Raw genomic sequence first — 22023 nt, 5'->3', positions numbered from 1 at the left:
ATGGTAATAGAGCATTTGGTCTCATTTAGAGAAAACCCAGATAGGGAGAGAAAGAACTAAATGATAAGCTTGAACCTAAGCATCTGCTTAATTAACATTTGCACGACAAAAAATGATCATATCATCAGCATAAGTAAGAACATGACCCGAGAAGTTTGAAACCTACAAATGATCAATGAAACATGATACCGCAACCCGCTTAAGGAAGACCACAAGACCCTCAACAACAACATTAAACAATAAAGGCGAGAGAGGGCACCCTTGCCGCAAACCCCGCCTCAGCTTGAACCGGTCTCCTCTAATACCATTGATATTTAACATGGTCTGGGCATTTGAGACCAGCTCCCGCACCCAACCAGAAAAACGACGACTAATACCGAAATTTGTTAACATTTGAAATAAGAATGGCCAATGCATAGAGTTAAAAGCTTTATGAAAGTCTAATTTAAGGACAATGTAAGGTTGATTGCTATGCTGCAAGGAATAAATAACCTCGAACGTCATGATGAACGAGTACTGGACTTTCTTATTACGGATAAAGAAAGAGAGAGATTGTACATCACTTTTTAAGTACCTGAGAATCAATCAAGTCTAAGATCAACCACATTGTCCTCACTTCTTATGGTGGGTTTGCCTCCAATGATATCGATGTTCCGTTAGAAAGTTTCAGCAGTGGAGGAGATGGTGGTGAAGGTTGCCAACGCCACGATAAAGGTTAGGCAATTCAGTAAAGATGCCATTGGTGTTGTCAAATGAAATTGAAAGGAGAAAGAAACTGGATCTTTTGAATGGTGGAGGGGAGTACTGAAAGAAGCAAAGGGTTTAGTCGTGATATTGGGGAGGGAGGGTCATGCGTATTTATATAAGCCCCCTCCAAGAGTAGCTACTGATGGTAGTGGAAAGAGAGAGGAAGGAGCGTGCGTGTGATAGTGCATTGTTTGAGTTGGCTAACACCTTGAAACACTCACCACGCTGTTTTTATTTACTTTCTGTTCACAGAAATATATATATATATATATATATATATATATATAGTCCATTGTGTAAGCTTGACGCGTAGAGTAGAAGCCGTAGAGCTCTGGTTGCACTTATTTTATAGCGCATTTGTCGTGGTTGGTCTCCAAACAAACAACGTATCCAACTGTCCCATTCATATCAGAGAAACCAGGCTTTTACTTGGGTAACCATGCTTTGTGGTGCAATGATGAAGCCAGGTGTAGATGTTGCTTTCTCTACTTCACACTGAGTCGTATTCTCAGCTTTATGAGGGTTGGTAAACGAGCCGAACGAACGGAACACAGCCTGTTCGGGCTCGGCTCGCTTACCAGTCGACCCAGCTCGCGTTCGGGTTCGTGCTCGGGTCTAGGTGAACCAAATCCGAGTTGGTTCGTGTTAAAAAAATCCACCAGAGTACTAGACGGAATAACGAAGTTCATAATTTATTGTTTTTTCACTGAGCTGTTTGAAGTTGGCATTGTCCCTTTAAAAAATTAGCATGTCGTCTTTCCTGTCTACAAAGTTCTCAAATCCAATCGATGGCTGTGAGGAATAGTGCACTTAGATCTCGGATGTGTCCACTGCTCCGAGTCTCATCAAACATTGCTTTGTCTTTCTTTGAAAGCCTTGCTGAACCGCACTATCTAAAAGTCTAGTCGGTGCTCGAGCCGTCGTGATTCCTTTATAAAAACTAGAAAATAACCCGTCCGTTACACTCAATGCATATCAAACATGATCTTTGAGGACTGTGATCAAATATGATCCCATGTGGTAAGTGGGGTCCTGTGTCAAGCTGAAGGCCCAGGATAGAATCCCTCTGTCACATGGGGCTACTGTTGTTCTGTTAGTGTCCGCCTAGCCCCAGCTTGCTTATAAAAAAAATCTCTCTCTAACCTCTTTTTCTCTCCCATAGGATTCCATGTAAAAAGGAAATCATATGATCCCCATTTAGGTACCTTTCCTACTCTCTCTCTCTCTCTCGTCCTCACAGAATGCTTATTTAAGTAGCTTCCTTAATTTATCTTTTCATAGGATCCCATATAAATAACTCTCTCTCTCTCTCTCTCTCTGATAGGATCCCAAGTAGCTTTCCTAATTTCTCTCTACTAAAATACATTTAAACCACAACCAATTTAAATCCCAAGTAGCTTTCCTAATTTCTCTTAGCAACATATTTCAGGTCTCTTTGGGAGCTGAGATATTGCTGCAAATGGATCGGGCTTGTCGCACCTCCAATCTTAATCTACCACGTTGTTTTTTAGATACAATATTGTAAGAGAATCCGAATTATGCGCATTTGGATTGGGCTCAAATATATCAGATCTGTGCTTTTCTGAATTCAGAATCAGATTAATTTTTTTCAATCGAATCTGCTGAGATGCTCATGAAATCCCATTCCTTTATGTTTTTACGCTCTAACTTGTAAAGCACATTTGGATTCATATTATAAACTCAATAGGGTCCATAACGACCGGGCCTGTATCAAATCCGTTTTGTAGCCTTCATTGTTAACAAAGACAAATGGTCACACGATTAGTTGGGCATGTTTAGTCCTTGGGATAGAAAAATCAAACAGGAACCATCTGTGGTAGATCAAATGGGAGCCATGCATGGTAGAAGTCATGTTAGTTGGATCACCATAACATCATGTCATGGTCAATATTTAAAGGGCAAAATAATCATTTTTAGATACAATCTGGGTAGAAATATTGCGTTGGAGTACATTAATTGCAGATGACCATACCTTTATACGTAGGATTTCTTTGCTACGAGGCGAGTCATGTTCCATGGATGATAGACAACAGTAGAGTATGACTAAGAAATGTTTAATCAAAGTTAACCAAGGAAAGAGATACAAGAAAGAATCCTCAACCTCTTTATTATTTTTGTTACAAAAAACATGAAATGAAACATATAATTGGTACAAATGATAGTGTTTCCTGTGATGGTTGTATGAATGAATTAAAATGAATAAATGAATCAGAAGAGAAAAGACATTGACGAGGAGGAAAAGAGCGCCGAAGCTACTAGTTCATGTAGGAACACTCCGCAGGAAGGCCCTGAGGGAAGCGCTGTGCATCGTTGCAGTAGCTGTAGATCATGTACCTCCTCTGCAACAACCGTGTCATCTTCCTGGTCCAGTTGTCGACTTGGGGGAGTTTTGGGCCTTGTTGATTGCCATTTAAGGAAGAAGTTGAGATCGGTGTGGATGGTTGTGGGCCACAGAGGGGTGACTTAGAAGATGAAGGGCAAGGGATGGCCCTGAAGTTTGTGTAGGAGGCGATGAATGGAGCATTGGTCCAGTTGGTCTTCACACGGCCCCCTTGTGTTGCCCAATTATCTGCATTCCATATGCTTGCGTACACCCTCATTGGTTGGCTTGTGGGGAATGGGATTCCGAGGGACTGCTGATTGGCGAAGACTCTGATGGGCTTCCTATCTACATAAATTCTGGAAAACAGATATAAGAAAGATGGATGATTAGTAAGAGTTCAATAAGGCAAGGCAAGGATGATAAAACAGAGGAAGTGGAGAAGAGTGATAGGGAGTATTTACATGATGTGCTGTGGGTTCCATAGGATGGAGTAGGTGTGGTATGAAGCAGTGGGGTCGAACCAGAGGTAGAACTGCATCTCTCTGTTTCCTTTGCCTTGAGCATAGATGTTCGTGTGCAGGACATAAGGTTGGCCAGTCTCGTTTCCAAGGAACTCGAGGTCTATCTCATCGTGAGCGGAGCCTTGTGATGACATCTGTTCATTAATGTTCACATCGATTAGCAAAAGATACAAAAAATATATAGGCACGTTAGGATGATATGATTGTGTATGTACTGATAAGTTGGAGAAATTTGTGCACAACTCACATAGAAGGTAGTAACAGTGCCTGCAGAGTCACCCGCAGGCAACTTGATCTGCATGTCGATTCGAGCAAACAAAAACTCCTTGTTTGATTGGAAACCAGATGCTGCGTAGCATGCACCATCATACGTTAGAGAGAGAGAGAGAGAGATTACATGGCGCATCACTTTTTAAGTACCTGAGAATTGATCCAGTCGAAGATCAACCACATTGTCCCCATTCCTTATGGTGGGTTTGCCTCCAGTGATATCGATATTCTGTAAGAAAGTTGCTGCGGTGGAAGAGATGGTGGTGAAGGCTACCAACGCCACGATAAAGATTATGCAATGCTGTGAAGATGCCATTGGTGTTCCCAAATGAAATGAAAGGAAAAAGAAACTGAATCTTTTGAATGGTAGAGGAGAGTAGCGAAAGAAGCTAAGGGTTTTAGTTGTGATATTGGAGAGGGAGGGACTTGCATATTTATATAGGTCTCCCCAAGAGTAGCCAGTGATGGTAGTGGAAAGAGAGTGGAAGGAGCGTGCTTGTGGTAATGCATTGTATATGAGTTGGCTAACACCTGGAAACCCTCGCCACGCTGCTTTTTTTTACGTTCCATTCACATGCTTTGATGCTTGAATTTCTTTTTTGGAATTGACCTCTCTCTCTCTCTCTCTCTCTCTCTCTCTCTCTAGAGAGAGAGAGAAAGAGAGGCCATTGTATAGGCTTAGACGCGTAGAGCTCTAGTTGCACTTATTTTAAAGCGCCTTTGTCGTGGTCGGTCTCCAAACAGACAAACGTATCCAGCTGTCCCATTGACAGCAGATACAGAAGACTCCTCTGCTTACAATGCATTTTCCCTATGATTTGTGCATTGTTGAAGCCAGGTGAAGTTATCTCTCAACGTCACATGGACTCATATTCCCAATCCCATCCACTAAATTTATATCACAAATATCGGACGATATTTTCAAAATACCAGAATAAAATCTTCAACATACAACTTACCTTGAAAATAATTATTTTTATTACAATATTAACATGATAAAAATAAATTTTGTTAATGTTTATATTTTTAAATTTAATTTTTAACTAAAACTATACTAAAGTTTTCCTTATTTTTTTCAAAAATAAATAATTATAATTTATTTTGAGTTTTTTTCACAAAAGTTATTGCAAGATTTTAATTTATCACAAGATTTTTACTGTATGGTTTTGACCCCAAGGGGGGTCTCTCACGTGGATGGTCTTAGGGTCATGGATAGAGAGAGATCTCCTAAATTCTTGTGTTGGCGCTCCCTTCTGCAAAGCAGGAGACTCTTTGCAGCAGGGATACAAGGATCGCTTAAGTGCCTGCCTATGTGACACAAGTCAATCACATGACAACATTCTAAGTGGTGCCTGCACTGGCATGTGTCACATAGTTAGGCAATTAAGATAGCCATGCATCTCGGTCAGGCTGTTTGGGGGTTGAGGCGCCCGCCCATGAAGTTATAAGCTGCCAGGCGGATGATTCAAAGTACAACAAACTAAGACCAGCGCGACAAGGCTTCTGGTGCCCCGATGTAGCTTCTCCATGTAATAAACAAAAAATAAAAATAAAAACCATGGCAAAAAAAGTCGAACATAATCAACCTCGGTATGATTTATGGTGTCAAAAAATAACATGATGATCACATCAAGATTATGTATCTGCAACTCGAGTAAAGATCCCATTATTTTGACATAGGATGGATTGCGTACTACATTCAATTAATCCTAGCCATCCAATCATTGGCTAGGATTGATCCACATTTTTATGTGGATGTGGATTGATCCTAACAGTATAAATGCTTCAACTGGATGTCTATAGGATGAAACCCATCCTGTGTCAAAAAGATTGGATTCTTTTTGCTGCAACTTTGCTCAATTTGTATCTTTTAAGTCTAGGACTAGAACCTTGGCTCATTCTGGCTGGCTCGTATTAGTTTAAAAAGATAGGCTGGATACGCAACTTGGGGAATTGATGGACTTGACTGGGAACCACGATGCATCATATCCCAAGTAATTCAAATTTCATATTTGTTTTTCACTAGGCTAGCTGTTAGAAGTTGTCATTTTCCCCTTTACAAATTAACATATCATATTTCATGTTTGCTTTGGTTATCACAGCTGGTCACAAGGTCAATCTTGTGACTAACTTTCACAAGACTCAAAACAAGAACAAACATGGCTAGTAATCACAATCACACGTACTTTTCTTACCTTGAGAAAGTGTTGTAATTGTGATCTACAATCACAGGATCATGAAAAAATGCAAGTCCTGTCTCATTCATACTGGTCAGGGTGTGTGAGCATGTGCTGTCCCGCACTGTACAGCCGCGTCAAAAAAAAAAAAAAAATCATATGGTGAACAGTGTCTGGACCTCGCTGTTGGAGCGTCTGCAGGACGCTCCATTTCAGCGTCCGCATGTCCCATGTTTGCGTAGGCGCACTGGGGCTCGCGCAAAGTGCATCCCGCGGACGCTGCTGTTACCTGTGTCAAACGTGCACCTGCCTATGTGACAAAGGTCATGACATGAATGTTATGTGATTGGCCTGTGTGACATAGGCAGAAACTTAAGCAAGCCTTGGAACTCGTTCATTTAAGAAGTGCTTGATGTGATAGATTTTTTAAGAGATTCACGCATACGTGGATCAAAGAGTGGAGCCCATGCCTTAATCTAACCCTTTCTCAAACAGGGGATCTCCGATCCGAAAACATGAGATCCCCACTTCTCATCTCAGATCTGAGAGATTCACACACACTCTTACAAAAATATTTTATTGTTCTCTTTATTAGGGGAAAGATGTGATGCTAATGGATGTTCTATTTGGATATTGTACATCTTTTAATTGATTGATTCTGCATTCATAATTGGGGGTAAAATATGGATTTCAACCATTCGGATTCAAATCCTATATCTAACCCGAGCTTGATTCTTTGAGCTGGGTTTGGTAACATAAGTGGTATCCGATTAGTAACTGGATTTGAGTTTGGTGTAGAAGATTACACTCGAATCCAAATCCAAGCCTGAATCTGATAGATATCCAGATGTATGTAATTAAAACTCATTTTGGATTAGCTATTTAAGTTAGTTGGATCCAGATTCAGTAGGTTTTTTCATTCAAATCCAAGTTCGACTCCCAATTAAACTATGCAAAATTCGATAATGTCAGATTCAATAACCAAGGTCTGATGAATCACACTCATAACCCATTTACATCCTCTTACGCTCTTGAACTGGATCTCGTGCTCTGGTATAAAATTTCACAAACCATACCTGGGTCCATGTATTAATCGGACCTTTGGATTCGGACCCGGGTCTTCTTATTTATCACCATATCTGGACCCTATAGGGTTTGATTCAGGTCGGGTCTGGGCAAACCAAGCCCGTTGACACCCCTACTCAAACCTGACCCAAGATCCCAATATTAATTGGGCAAACACTGGGTTCTATTTAGTTCGGGTAACCAACACAAACCCAATTCGCAGACAGACTTCCACGCCATGTTGTTGGAGATGCCTCGGTGCTGCTGGTATGAAGACCACATTCAGAGTTCTCATTATCAGGATTTTCCTGGCAAACAAAAGTCTTGTGATAAAAAAAAATAGTTTTTCTTAAGAAAAAAACATTTAAAAATACCCTTAAATTTAAATTTAAAAAATGCATAACATTATAAGAAAAAATAAAAATATATAAAAATTATTAATATCTCTTTAAAAACACGATGATAATATCACGATAAAACACAATCTTTTCAAAATAAGCCATAGTGGCATTTGTTTTTGACATTTTATTGGTTCGTAAATATCTTGCATAAATGGCCGATATTTGTGGCTCTGATCAAGATTCAAGACTCCAATCCGAACAAGGGAAGCGAAGCGGGAAAGAGCAAGGCGGTGCGACTGCCCAACGCCAATGGTACAAAAGATAAGCTCAAGTGCCTAACGTCAAGTCGGTGGGAGAGCATTTTAATCCCTACCACACATCAGCGTATATAACAGCATGAACGGGGCCATCTCCAGTAGAGCAGGTTATATGTTACCCCCCCCCCCCCCCGAACAAGGCCGGTAGCTACATCTCATGTTTGGGGGGTCCCAATGAGCGCCACGTATAAGATGCAGACCGGCTAGTATCCCCATGTGTGTCTGCATCACATAGCATCGTAATTTGGTGCCATCGCAAAGACTTAAGTACCCTTTACCATCATTCTCTTTCTCTTCCTGGAACAGACATAAATGCCCTCCATCTAGAAAACTGAGTCGGCGGTTCATGAAAAGGACAAAACTGCCATCCATCGTGATCGCGCCAAAATTTTCAACAAAGTTTGCGTATGTAGCAAGTTGTATGTTGTAGGATTTAAATAGTTCAAAACAATCCATTCTCGACCTAAGCAGAAAACTCTACCGGAGCATATTTTGCCTTCATCTGTTGTCGCTGGATCATCCGTTGCCTTCTTTTGTTGCCGCCGGAGCATCGTTTCATTTGCTCTGCTACCGCCAGAGCATTCGTTTCTGTCTTACGCGCAGTCGCAACATCGTTGCCACCATCTGTTGCGTATATGTTCTTATTGTTTCTTACTCTACAGTTGGAATATCCAAAATCCTATCGTTTCGGTGAGTTTCGTGTAAGGTTTCGTTATACAATCTTAAGGTTGCTTCTTATACAACGATTTGTAAGTTTGAATCGGTGACGATTTATACATTTAAAGCAATATCGATGTATGTTTATTAAGATACCTCGATTTGTACATAAGTTTGTTAAATCTTACAACGATGTGTACTTATGAAGCCAAATATTGCGATGATTTGTAATCATGATGATCGTTTAATGTGTTGTGCAGGTTAGCAATGTCTGCGGCTCAACAGAGAAGAAATACTCCATCGTTCTATGGGTTGTGTATTAGAGAAGTGATCCGCCAGTCCCATCTATCTAAGGTTTTTGAAAGGTACCAAAATATACTTAAGATTGAGAATGATAAAGACATGAAAAAAACATTGGAATTGTATTATGCGGAGGATTATTCATCAGATATCGAGGTTGCAGACCAAAAGAAGAATGCTGAAAAACTAAAGATGCAGAATAAGGATGACCAAGAGAAGGCAAAACAAAGAAATAAGAAGGAGAATGAAAAGAAAAGGCAAAGGAAGAAGGGAGAGGAGAGGGGAAGGCAAAAAAAGAATGAGGAGGAGAGGAAAAGAGAATTGAACAATCTAAAGGAGGATGCTAAGACGGAAACGCGGAAGTTGTTGTTGAAGCATATAGCAATGCAAAACAGGGTAAAGCTACTGAAGGAGGTGGAGGAGAGGCGAAGGCAATTGAATAAGGAGGAGGAAGAGAAGGAACGGAATAAGCTTCAGGATGAGGAAGAAAATGAAAGGTGAAGGAGGGAGAAGGAGTTTGAGGAAGGGAAAGAAATGCAAAGAAAGGAGAAGGAGGATGAGGAAAAGAATAAAAGGCAAAAGAAGGAGAAGGAGGATGAGGAAAAGAAGGGAAGAGAAATGAAGGAGAAGGAGGAGGAGGAGGAGGAAGAAAAGGAAAGAGAAAGGAAGAAGCAGGAGGAGGAAGTGGAGGAAAGACGGAAACAACTTGAGGAAGAGAAAGAAAGGTGGCAGAAGGAGAAGGAGGATGAGAAAAAGAAGGAAAGAGAAGGTGGAGGAGGAAGAGAAGGAAAGGGAAAGGCAGTGGGAGACAGTGGACCAACCAAAAAGGCCTAGGTTGGAGGGATTGGTTGAACAGGAGAAAAGTGCGACCAAGGTAAATAAATTTGTCCTGTCTGTGAAGATTTAATAATATGTTTAGCGATTTTGGTATAGCGATTACTGTGTTAGGTATTAATATGTATAGCGATTATTGTGATAGTGTGTGTGCAACCAATATTATTTATAGTGATTATTAGAATATTATTTATAAGTACAAATGGTACTAATTTACAATTGTTAGGAATAATATGTTATTGTGTGTTAGAGGGAGGTCACAGGAGAAGTAGAGCACCACGTGAAAAGCTCGGAGGTCGGTGTCAGTGGCTTGTAGTTTTGTCGTGGTATGGTCAGCTGAGTGCATATCAGAAGGACCAATTACGAAATATACACTTCGGTGGCCTTTTGGACCAACAATATTTTGAAACTTGCTGGAATACCATGACCCACCTGGTAAATAAGTGGAATGATAAGACGAACACATTCCAGTTTGATTCTTTTGAGATCACCATGACTCTAGAAGATGTGGCGAGGATCACTGGTCTTAAGTGCGATGGCAGTGTTGTCCTATTACGGCATTCAAACTATAACGCAAGGAAAAAATGCGCAGCCCTTCTAGGAATGTCGATGGACGAATAAAGTCAATGTATTTCTGGTGGAATCAATTCCACATCAATGAAAGTCTCATCTTTTCGTAATAAATGGGAAGGTCGCTTCGCTACTTGTGCATCTGAAATACCTGACCAAGAGTTGCGTGGCTTCCTTCTTTATTTTTTGGTCTTACTTTATTTTCTGATTGTTCTAGTTCGAGAATAAGTTACATGTGGCTGCAGTACCTGAAAGACTTAGACGAAGTCGACAACTATGCATGGGGTGTCGCTATGCTCGCACACTTGTATAGTCAACTCTACCGTGCGAGTAAGGGTACGAAAACAGTCAAGGGATTTTGGCCATTTGTTCAGGCATTTGTTTATTACATACTTAGTAATTGTAGACTAAGCTCATTGAAGGTTGTAGTGTTACTAATATATTGTTTTTATTAGGCTTGGGCATGAGAACATATTATCTCATTGCGTCCATATTGTGGCCCTGCGATTTGTGGTTTTCCAAAGATCGGTCGTTGGGCTAGAATAAACGTCACAGTTCATAATGCTAAGTCCATTTTAGATGGGTTGCAACTAAATGAGGTAAACATTGTAAAATTGTTTACAATCGGGTAAGCATTTATCATTCAGTATTATAAACGGTTGTTATGTTTAGCATTCTTAAGTAATCATCGTTGCAGGATTTTGTCTTCCGTAGTACATATCATTGTCGCCATATCATTCTTAAGTAAGTTGTAATATATTTGTCACTTATTATTAAAAAGAATTACCAATGTACAGGTTTTGTGGAGACCGTATGGAGATGGGGAGGACGATGACCAAGTCGTTGTTGCAGAGGCTGCTAGATTGTCTGACCGCGATTTGTGGCTGTTTTGCAATTATTAAGCCGAGTTGCAGCATGGTAGTCGAGTTCTCCTACAATCTGGCTTGGGGCAGTCTATCCCAAATAAGCCTTTGGAAGTGAGAAAGAAGATGAATAGTGGGGGGGCAGGAACGTGAATTGGCGCGAACGCTACAGCAACGAATTATTAATTTGGAACACATGTGGTGTTTGTGCCGTATTGTATGATTATAAAGGACGACAATTTGATCTCTTCTATTTCCAAAGATATTGGGAACCTATGCAGCGAAATCTGGAGATTGAGAAAATTGGGAACCCATGCCTCCCAACTGCCCCCTTTCATGTTGCATCCCAGCATCTACAACCCATCCATCGTCTCCCTTCGGTTACCCTCAGTAACAAATCGCGATGAAGAGCGAACACTTGCTACAAAAGCGAACGTTGTCTCCGCCGCAAGGTTCGAACTGATGGAAATGGAGAATAAGAAATTAAGGACAGATGTAAGCAATATGGGGAGACAATTGAACTCAGTGGTAGAGATGATGACCAGTTTTTTTAATAAGATGGACTCAACCAAGAGGCCACCCAGGATAGACAGTCCACCAAGAAAAAGAAAGAGACGAATCTGTCATATTTCATCTGATTCGTCAAGTGACACGGAATAAACCCTAGGTATTTTTTTTTATCACGATAGGTATTTGTTGTAATTCTATAAGTAATTGTCATAACATGACATTCTTTTATTGTTTAATTCTTTTTTATTACATGTAACAGACATGTTTCGTCTATGGATCTCGTAAATAAATAAACTGTAATAAAAAATAAATGTTTGTTGTTCAGAAATCGTGGCATTGCCTAACCTCCTTGATTAAATGAAAATTGCAATATAACTCACAAGATAACTCATCGTTTTTTAATGAAAATCGCAATGAAAATCGTAATAGATGTTTGATTGGCACGAGTAATATTGTTCACAAATCGCAATATAACTCATCATTTTTTAATGAAAAATCGCAGAACACATGCGATTTATGCGGTCAACAAGGTCTCGTAATCGACGTTAGGAAATGATTAAGGTCAACATCGATATAATAGATCATTTCTGTTCAGCAATCGTTGTATTTGTCTCTGTCTTGATAGAAAATCGCAAAAAGGATTTGCGATGTTTGTCGTGAACAATAATTGAACAAGTTCTGCCGTCGTAAATTATAACAGTCAACAGCGATAAGAAAAGTTTGATGCTCAGAAATCGCTATTGATGATCATTAGTAAATTCAAATCGCGCAATAGGTTGCCAGCCAAAAGCGATACAATATGGTTCCTGCTCAGAAATCGCTCATTTGCAGGGACACCTTAAATGCAAACCGCAAAATAGGATTGCAATTCATGAGGTCAACAACGCCTTATAATATTCGGCTTTCGTAAACGAAGTCATCGGTAAGAAGATTTTGTTGATCGCAAATGACAGTATTGCTGAACGTGCACAAAGCATTAATCGAGGTCATAAGGCATTCTCATCCAATCATCGTACTATTGACACGCCTCGCATGTTCTAGAGTACACTAAGTGGAAAGGGATATAGGTCATCAATAGGCTGGCCATGTAGGAAATGGAACGTCTGTTGTTTAGAAATCGCAATTTTCCTCGTCGCCAATGAATAAAAATCGCAAAACTCATACGCGATTAATAGAGCCAAAAATGGCTCCATTAGCTCAACCTCCTTGAATGCGACATATATTATCAACAATCGTTGTACATGTTAATTTCAATTATATGCAATTATCAAAGGTGACTAATGTTTGGCCGAGTAATAGGTTAGTGATTCATGCAACCGCCAATGACTTGTAATAATCGCCCTTTGTAAACGGTGTAAATCAACATCGATTTGCGATGTATGTGGACAACAAGACGGAACAATTTTGCCGGTGTTAAATGATAATAGTCTAAAGTGATAATGAACGTTTGTTGTTAAAAAACTGATAAGGAAAGTATGTGGCATGAATATATCGATGTATCCATATATGATAATCAATACAATAATCGTCAAAGATTATACATACCTGGACACCGGGTTTGGTCGGGTCGGGTCAATCTCCCACTCAACTATTGTTATAATATGCAGTCGAATTGACGTTTTTTATTTATTTAAAACGCAATCAATTAATTTGTGGGCGGTTTTTGAAAAAGGGTGGTATGTGCAACGACGCTTCCTTTATATTTGACTGACGACGTCGATTCTGTAGCTGCATCGCAAAGGTGTCATCGATATCTTCATCTAGGCATGGCACCGAAGAAGAGAACGATGGGAGCAATACGACCAAGCATGGCGCCGAAGAAGAGGACGATGAGAGCAATACGACCAGGCATGGCGCCAAAGAAGAGGACGATGGGAGCAATACGACCAGGCATGGCACCAAAGAAGAAGAAGACCACATCCATAGGACCAGCACTAGCGCTTAAGGCGTATATTTTTTGAACCTCGTGATTGGTTTAGACAACATTTGCTTTTTTATGTTGTATATTCGATTTGTGTTGTTTACTGTAGAAAATAATTTCAATGTCGAATTCTGAATATTATGCTCATGGTGCACTCAGTGCAACATCCACAGACAAGGGTGGGCGACAACGCCCTAAAGAGTTCGAAAAGAACATCAATCAGATGCAAGATGAATTTGCAGACGGGAACACTATCAGTAATTTTGTACGTATGTAACCACTATCATTTTCTAGGTCATCGGTTTGTATGTTTTGAAGTTCGTAAATTTTTGCAACCAGACAATGTTGATTTCATAAATTATATTCAAAGCAACGCAACAAGCAATATGCATCATCACCCCTTATTTCATGGTATGTCTGTTCTGCTATTGTTTTATTTGCTTTTATGACTTACTCACATTTCTTGGTGGTTAAACCTTATTATTTCGTGCAACAGACGTACGTCCGGTGAAAGCCATACACCAGTGGATTTGTAGATGCACTACCTTGTTGGAATACCGATGATCACTGCGTTGACTTTTCGAATTTTGAAAAGGTAAGTGAACAAACCTCTTCTCCAAGGTTTAGTCCTAACATCCCCATCACGATATGTCTATGGATTTATAAAATATTGTATCGATTCGCAGATTTTACTTCACACACTCTAACAAAATCTCGAACATTGGGTCTTATACGAGATGAATTTACGAGAAAAACAACTATGGTGCTACAACTAATTGGACTGCCACAGTGGTGTAGAACGTGACGCTATGCATTTGGTAAGCTTTTGTCCATAGGTGAATCGTAGCTATTTGCGGTGGACCAGATTTTACTATATTCTCCATTTATCACAGGCGAGATTCCTAAATGACCTTTTGGGTGTCGACATTGCCGAGTGGATGTTGCTCTGTGCTGACGATGTTCATTTACAAACTAATGAGGTCGATTGTGGCATATTCGTAATGAAGCATATTGAAGCAATATACAATGGAGAATAACCTTGTTTCGACGTTGTATGAGCTTTGTATTCGCTGTTATTGGAGAATCCTTTTATATATTGGTTTCACATTACATATTTTTTTGCAAAAAAATATACCGGAAGTACGTAACAAACTATGCTGAAATTTGATTGAGTTTAAAAAGTCGGCAGACATAAATAATCAGCCAACAAGACTACTTACAAAGGAAACAAACGGCACGATCCAGAAAAGTTTACAAGGATGTAAATAGATTTCTAACAGATTTTAGAGACTGTCTACACCAATTTTCGTAGGCAAATTTTGTAAGACTACAAATTTTGTAAATCTGTCTCCATTGAAATATAATTTGAACTTTACTAAACACGCTTGTAAATTGTTATACTGCTTTATCTACAAAAATTAAATTGTAACGAAAAATAGTTTTTTGTTGTATGCGGTGAACCAATGCTAGTAATGATGCTCTTCAGTAATTAAAACTATTGCACAACGAAAGATATTTTGTTGTTGTTCTGAAATCTTAGTATAACTCACACTCCGTGAACGAAAATCGCGGAAATAGATTTCCGCTTTATGTGGTCCACAAAGGCACGTAATGTTCGCCCTTAACAAATGACGAAGTAATTATCAATAAGAAAGGTTTGTTCCTTAGAAATCGTTGTATTGCTGAACTTACGAGAATGAAAATCATAATATATATGCTCCATCGTGAACGAAAATAGTGCATAGCTAGAAGAGATGCTTGATGCTTAGAAATCATTCTATTTCTCAATGTCATTGAATTAAAATCGCAAATGGTAAACCAGTCTGAACAATGACTCATTTTCTGTGAAGGGATTAGTTGGGAGAGTGACTCGGGCCGACCCATTGTCGAGGTGTAAGTTCATAATCTACACCTAAGGCGATTTGTTGGGACGAGGGTGGACGAAGTTGTGGATTTATATAAGACCAAAAAATATTTCTAAAATCAAACCCACACGATACGTGCTACCATGATTTGAACTACTATGTCTAATCGCATTGATTAGTTTTGTATACAGCTGTATGAAATGACATTATTTAATTTCATTAATGCGGAGTGTATTTTATTTGAGATTTGGTCTGTATTTATTAAAATTGTCGTATTTATTTGAAAACTGGCGGAGGGTGATAGGATGTTTCATTTATATATGAATGACACATCACACAGGTTAAGGATATGTTCCGCTTTGCTTCGTGAATAAGGAACCGACAAACCGACAATTCCTGCATAAACGACTTATTCTTGAATCGAGTGTATAAGCGGCTTCGATGCAATTGAGGGTCTAGACTTATTTCAGATGTCTGCAAACTCATAATTAAAGGAAATGTCGTTTCACAGTCCAAAATTTTTTAAATTATTACACAAGATTTCATGTTAGTAGCAGTCAAGATGATGTTAGACCACCATTTCTGAACAGCAAACATGTCTTATCATTGTGTACTATTTCTAATTACGAAAGCAACATTAATGGCTCTTGTTGATCGCATTCATCGCGAATTTCTTTTGCGATTTTCATTCTGTGAGTGTCAGCAATAAAGCGATGTGTAAACATCAAGCCTTTCCTATCGATGTTGACTATTATCATTTTGAACATTAGAAGCCTTTGTTGATTGCATACATCGCAATCTAATTTTGCGACTGCCAATCATGCGTGTTGAGCGCACATCTTTTATCAATTAAAAGCTTTCATTACTTGCGCATACTTACCGTATAAATCTCATATTTTTCTTGTGATTTGCATTCAATGACGATAAAGAATATTGCGATTTCAGAACAACAAACGTTCCTTATCACGGTTGAGTATTATTATTTTTGGGCGAACATATACATGTTTTTTTAGAGCATGCATAAATCATGTTTTTTGTAAGATATGCGCTCATGATAAAGGTCAATAGCGGTAAGATATGTTTGTTGATCAGGAATCGTTCTTTTGCTGAGACACTTTAAATGTAAACCGCGAAATAAGATTGTGATTCATGCGGTCAACAACGACTTGTAACATTTGGTCGAAATAGGATTGATTACACACAAGTTGGTTGTATCGTCTCTAAAATCTACTTGAAATAGACGAACATGAAATTACTCTGGCGTGGTGGGCACCGTTGTTCGTTGCCTTTTAGATCCTCGTGGCGGTTGCGTTAGTTTCTCCTCCGCAATTAGAAAGGCCATCAATTTTTGGCAGAGTTCTTTGCGGAATCCAGGTATATCAACCTACAAAAAAAACTTTAATGTGGAACCAATAGACATGCATTTAATCCCCAATAACAGAGGCCAAGAAATGACATACAGCGTCGAAATAGGGTTCTGCACCATTGTATATCGCTTCAATGTACTTTATTACAAATACGCCGCAATCAACGTCATTATTTTGTAAAGGAGCACGGTATGTCGTGCGATAGATCGACTCGCTAATGTCGACTCCCAAAATGCCTTTGATGAAACCAATCTGAGAATAATGCGGCCGAAAGTAAATTCATGACCCTAGTACATAACACGATACTCATATAGATGGAATCTTACGAGATGAGAAATGTCAAGCCGTAAACCACTGTCAACTTCCAACGAATTGTAACACCATAGTTGTTTTTCATGTAAATCCATCACGTATAAGACCCATTGCTTTTTAGATTGCCAGAGTGTAGGAATCAATATCTGCAAATGGATAGTAAAAATCTCGTTAGCACTCTTATGTTGTAACCTTGCACTCTAGGTTTGTTTACTTATTTTTTCACTTGACAAAAGGTCTCTGCAATGATTACCGTTAACCCAGTAAGGTAGGTCGTCTTTAAATCCACTGGAGTATGGCAAACGACGTAAGATAGTCTGCAAACCGAAACATTGTTAACAACAATGTTAAAATATGAATCAACTGACTAAATCAATAACAAAAAACAACATAAAATACAACCGATATACCATGAAATATGGGCTGACAATGCTTATAGTTTTGCTTGTTGTGTTGCTTTTAATATAACTGACGAAATCAGATATAGTTTGTTTGCAGCAATTATGATGTTGTTAACGTACGTACACATGGCTTACATATATAGACAACTCCTACTAGTTTCATACGAACAAAATTACTGATCATGTTGCATTGTGTGAATTCATCGTGCATTCGTTTGATGTCCTTCAGAAGTGATTGACTAAGTTTTCACCCAACTTCGTCGGTGGATGTTCTACTGAAATGAATAAGGAATTTGCAATGAACAATATTGAAATTACATTATACAGTACACAACACAAATCGCAAAAACGACATGAAAGAGACGGATTTTGATGAAAATGTAGACGATGTGTAGACAATATATGCCTGATTCGCCATTGTTGGTCGTGTAGCTGTCTTCGTCTACCTCATCGACCACAATTTGCTATGTAACTGGTTACATGTTCGAGTGAGGAACTCCAGGTTTATAAAGGAACCGTCAGTTTGACTGTTGTTGGTTCACGAAGTAGAAGATAATCACACCGCCCAGTACTTGTGCGACTATTTATGAGCTAAAAGATCTACTGCTCAACCATCGTGATCAATGAATAATGTACGATTAATGAAAAATTTGTCAATACATCCTTTGTTGTGCGTACGAATCGCATATGTGTCCTGCGATTTACATTCAATAACGATGAGGAAAATTGCGATTTCTGAATGACAAACGTACCTTATCGCTGCTGACTATTATCATTCAATGAGGAACTATACCATGTTTTTTTTACAGCATACAACGCAAAATTATTTTACAATTTTCAGTACAGGAGGTAGAGAATTACAACGATTTGTGAACGTCAATAATTTCTTATAGATCTTTACTTTTATCATTTTCGAACGTCGATTACATGTCTATGTTGACCGAATAAATCGCAAATGTGTTCTCCGATGTTCATTCAGTTTAGGGTACATGGTTTATGTTATAGGCAATCGGGTTGAGGCTTCATGTTTAATTTTTGTCTCGATTTGTACTATATTATGTTGTACGTACATCGATTTCTGTATTGAAATCGTTACTTTGTTATAAATTTTTCATAAAATCGATGCATATGATTTGAACTACGAATCATTGTAAATATGTATTAAGCGTATACAAATAACTGTTATAGATTACTCATACAAATCGCAGCCGGATGACTGCACAAATCGCTATACAGTGAATACGAAATTGATTCACTCACCACCAAGCACGGATGACAAATCATCACCGACAAATCAAAATCCAGCGAATACGAAAGACTTCCTCGGCAAGATGAGTGGACGTTCTAGGAGTTTTGATGCGGTCCGAATAAGAAGGGAAACCCAACAATTTCTCAGTAAACGAGCTTTGCTGGAAACCCTAAACTCTTAACAAATCCGACAATGTGGAAATCGGGTCATGCAAAAAGGCGTGACAACTTAATTAATAGCTCAAACGAGATTCCTGTGTACCAGTTTTCTCTTACAAATTCATCAAAGCCTGTCATGAAATATAAAATATAAAACACTACCTTAAGTTTCACAAGAAATGCAAACCTCATCCTAACATTGATTACATACCAAAAGACTTGTAAAACTGAAGCTATTGTTGCCGGAAATCTGGTCAGGAGGAATGAAGGTTAGCATGTTGGATATTACGTCTTTAAGGTATTGCTACATGTTGGACATTATACGAGTTAGATATTGACAAGCTTCACGTAATGGGAAGCAATATAATGTCTTACATACCTGTTCATGAGAAGGGCTTTGTTGCTTTTGATTAGAAATTAGTTGTTTCTTAGACCTTTTCTTGCCAACCAATTCTATTGCACCCTTTGTCCTCTGACGACTGCGATCAGAGGCAAGTTTTCTTTTGATACCCTTCGCTTCATGAATATGTTCATCATAATCAACAATGTTCACTACCGACTTGTTGAAGATGATGTTTAGGCTACGGCGCAACTTCTCAGGAGTGTCAAGCGAAGCATGATTTTCACCTACGTTGTTCAATCCCAATATCTTCGACTGGTATTTATTCGATGCAACGAACTAAAGGTTAATTAACTACATGTTTTCAAGTAACTCTCTTGACGCTTTTCTCATGCATACATAGCCTTCTTCACTTCTCGATGCCAAATCAGCAACATGCATAAATGACCTACACAGTTGGTAACAGAAGGCTATTTGACACTTCTCGTCGACACCATATTTACTCACATTGTCCATATCAAGCCTTTCAATATTTGCTTGTCTTCTCAATCTTCGCATTACATAAGACTCTGGTATTTCTTGTATCTTCTCTTGATTAAGTGCCTTAATGCATGACAGCATAAAATACCTTTGAATTCATACATTTTGCACGAACATTCAACTCTTCCATTGTCCACATTGTACGTGACATGTGCTTCTTGCCTTTTGTGATGCTTTTCGCCCTCCCATAAAATATGGTATTTGCGCATATTCTCGGTTTGCATGGGTCCTTCAATATTGCAATTCATGACATGAAACACCTCTTTCTTGATCCATTTAAATACAGTTAGTGTATACAGATCTGCAGGTCGCATCAATATTTTCATGCCAAAAGTTGGAGGTCGTGTATTGAAGCATTTCACGTCTTGTTCAAGCTCATTCTGTCTTAGACCGTCTATAAATAATTCATATTGTTCCATGAAGCGAAACATTGTTAAACATGAATACAGGGTTTTCTTCAGCGTGGCATGCATAGATTCGGCTCTTTCTGTGCTTATCATACCAGCACAAAAGTATTGTCTTCCATATGCCAATGCCCACTTCTCTTTTTCTGCATATAAATTTTGTAACCACAGACAATCTTCAAGGCCGTATGTCTGAATCATTTCCTCCTAATCAGACATAAAGGTGATCTCGTCTACGCTCTCAAGCACATACCTAGTAAACTTTTTATCAAACCCTGTCTTTTGATTAAATATGTGTCCTATGTTCTTTGTTGCATTTTGAAAGATATGTCACAAACATAGCCGATGATATGCATCTGGCCACACATGAAGCACTGCAGGCGCAATTGTGTGATCATCATCTGTAAGTATAGCTTCAGGTTGCTTCTCGTTCATTGTCTGTGTAAATACTCTGAACAACAACTCAAAGCTTTCCTTGGTTTGGTCATACAAAAATGCGCCGCCTAATATGCAACTTTGTGAGTGGTGGTTCACTCCGACAAACTACGCAAATGGTCACTGTTCAGTATTAATCTTTACTGTAGTATCAAATACAAACACATCATTGAAGCATTCATAATCTACTCTTGACTTTGAATCGGCCCAAAACATATTCACAACATATCCATCTTCATCCAGTTGCATTGCACTAAAGAAACCAGGGTCATTGTTTGATTTTTTCTGTAAGTAATCAACCAAAGAACATATTTCTCCATTCTTCATGTTATCTGTCCTCTTCCTTCTCAAGTGGTTTCTTAGATCCAAAGGTGTGAATGACATATTATCGCGACCACCGTCTATGTTGGCAAACAAATTGTATGTCTTCCTTGGTGCAATGTCGGCGCTATCGGCTATTTCAGCCATTGCAGCATGCACTACAGTTACTTTATGATGTGACCTTAACATAGGAGTCATAAATGATGCAGATAAATCATGATTATGATCACTGATTATAATACGAACTAGAAATTTCTCATTCGGATGTCTTCTCAAAACCATTCTCGCTTGACATCTACATCTTGATTCTGGCATGCTCCTTGTTGGATTTCTCATTGGTTTCTTCCAACCTTGCTTGGAACAAACATATGTCTTTCTCACCACGACACCTTGTGCATTTTTTGACCAAGAAAACCTTCTCACACTGAAGCCAACTTTTAGGGCAAAATCATTGTAAAATTTATATGCAGCTTCCTCATTATTAAATTGCATTCCTTCTACCAGAACATAGTCAAGTGTACTTCCATATTCATTCGCAGTGCCTACACTTTTATTATGTATATTGTCATGATAATCTACCTCATTATTGAATTGCATTTCTTCTACTGGAACATTCAAGTCAAGAGTGAGTCTAATGCTTGCACCCTTCTTATCATGTGCACCATTAATGCAGATGTTCAATTCTTCAGTTGCGTCATTACTATAAATGTTCAATTCTCCATAACTTTCAATTGATTGAGCTACATCATCTTTATTACAACCTGATGATAAGCTCAACAATGTTATAAGCAATATATCAGTTTGTGTTGCCAGCAAAATAGCAAACAAATCGGTATTAACTAACAAAACAATATCTCACAAATCGATAGTATGTTACTAATACAACGGTTTGAGATACAATGCATATAATGAGTGAATGTAGGATACCTGATGGGGTAGAGGCCCTTCCTAGCATTTATAAACAAGCATTCTTGTCAATAGGTCCCAGCGTCTTACAAATATCGATAAGTTTCCAACCATCGTACGAACATGATCTACCTGCAGTAACAAAACAATGCCTTAATGGCGCACAAGATGACATGCGTTCTTCATCGACAGCATGATGAGATGGAAAGCTACTCACGACGCTTTAATGGTACTGGTCGGAATGTTTGTGCATCATTGATTTCTTCCATAATGCCTAACGACAACGCA

General features: G+C 38.8%; 1 protein-coding gene across 1 annotated transcript; it reads right to left on the bottom strand.

Moving 5' to 3' along the window:
• Positions 1-2849: 2849 nt before the first annotated feature.
• Positions 2850-4266, bottom strand: LOC149838930 (xyloglucan endotransglucosylase/hydrolase 2-like). The gene is made up of 4 exons (XM_090007854.1): positions 4033-4266; positions 3860-3960; positions 3553-3746; positions 2850-3447 (listed from the first exon to the last, which is right to left on the bottom strand). Exons 1-4 carry the CDS (start codon positions 4196-4198, stop codon positions 3024-3026), a joined length of 885 nt encoding a protein of 294 aa, XP_089863980.1. The 5' UTR covers positions 4199-4266; the 3' UTR covers positions 2850-3023.
• Positions 4267-22023: the final 17757 nt, after the last annotated feature.

This window comes from Nuphar pumila, chromosome 5, assembly GCF_984573655.1.
Source record: "Nuphar pumila chromosome 5, dmNupPumi1.hap1.1, whole genome shotgun sequence".
Lineage (NCBI taxonomy): Eukaryota > Viridiplantae > Streptophyta > Magnoliopsida > Nymphaeales > Nymphaeaceae > Nuphar > Nuphar pumila.
Note: the sequence above shows the minus strand (reverse complement) of the source record. Positions and strands in the feature narration are given on the sequence as shown.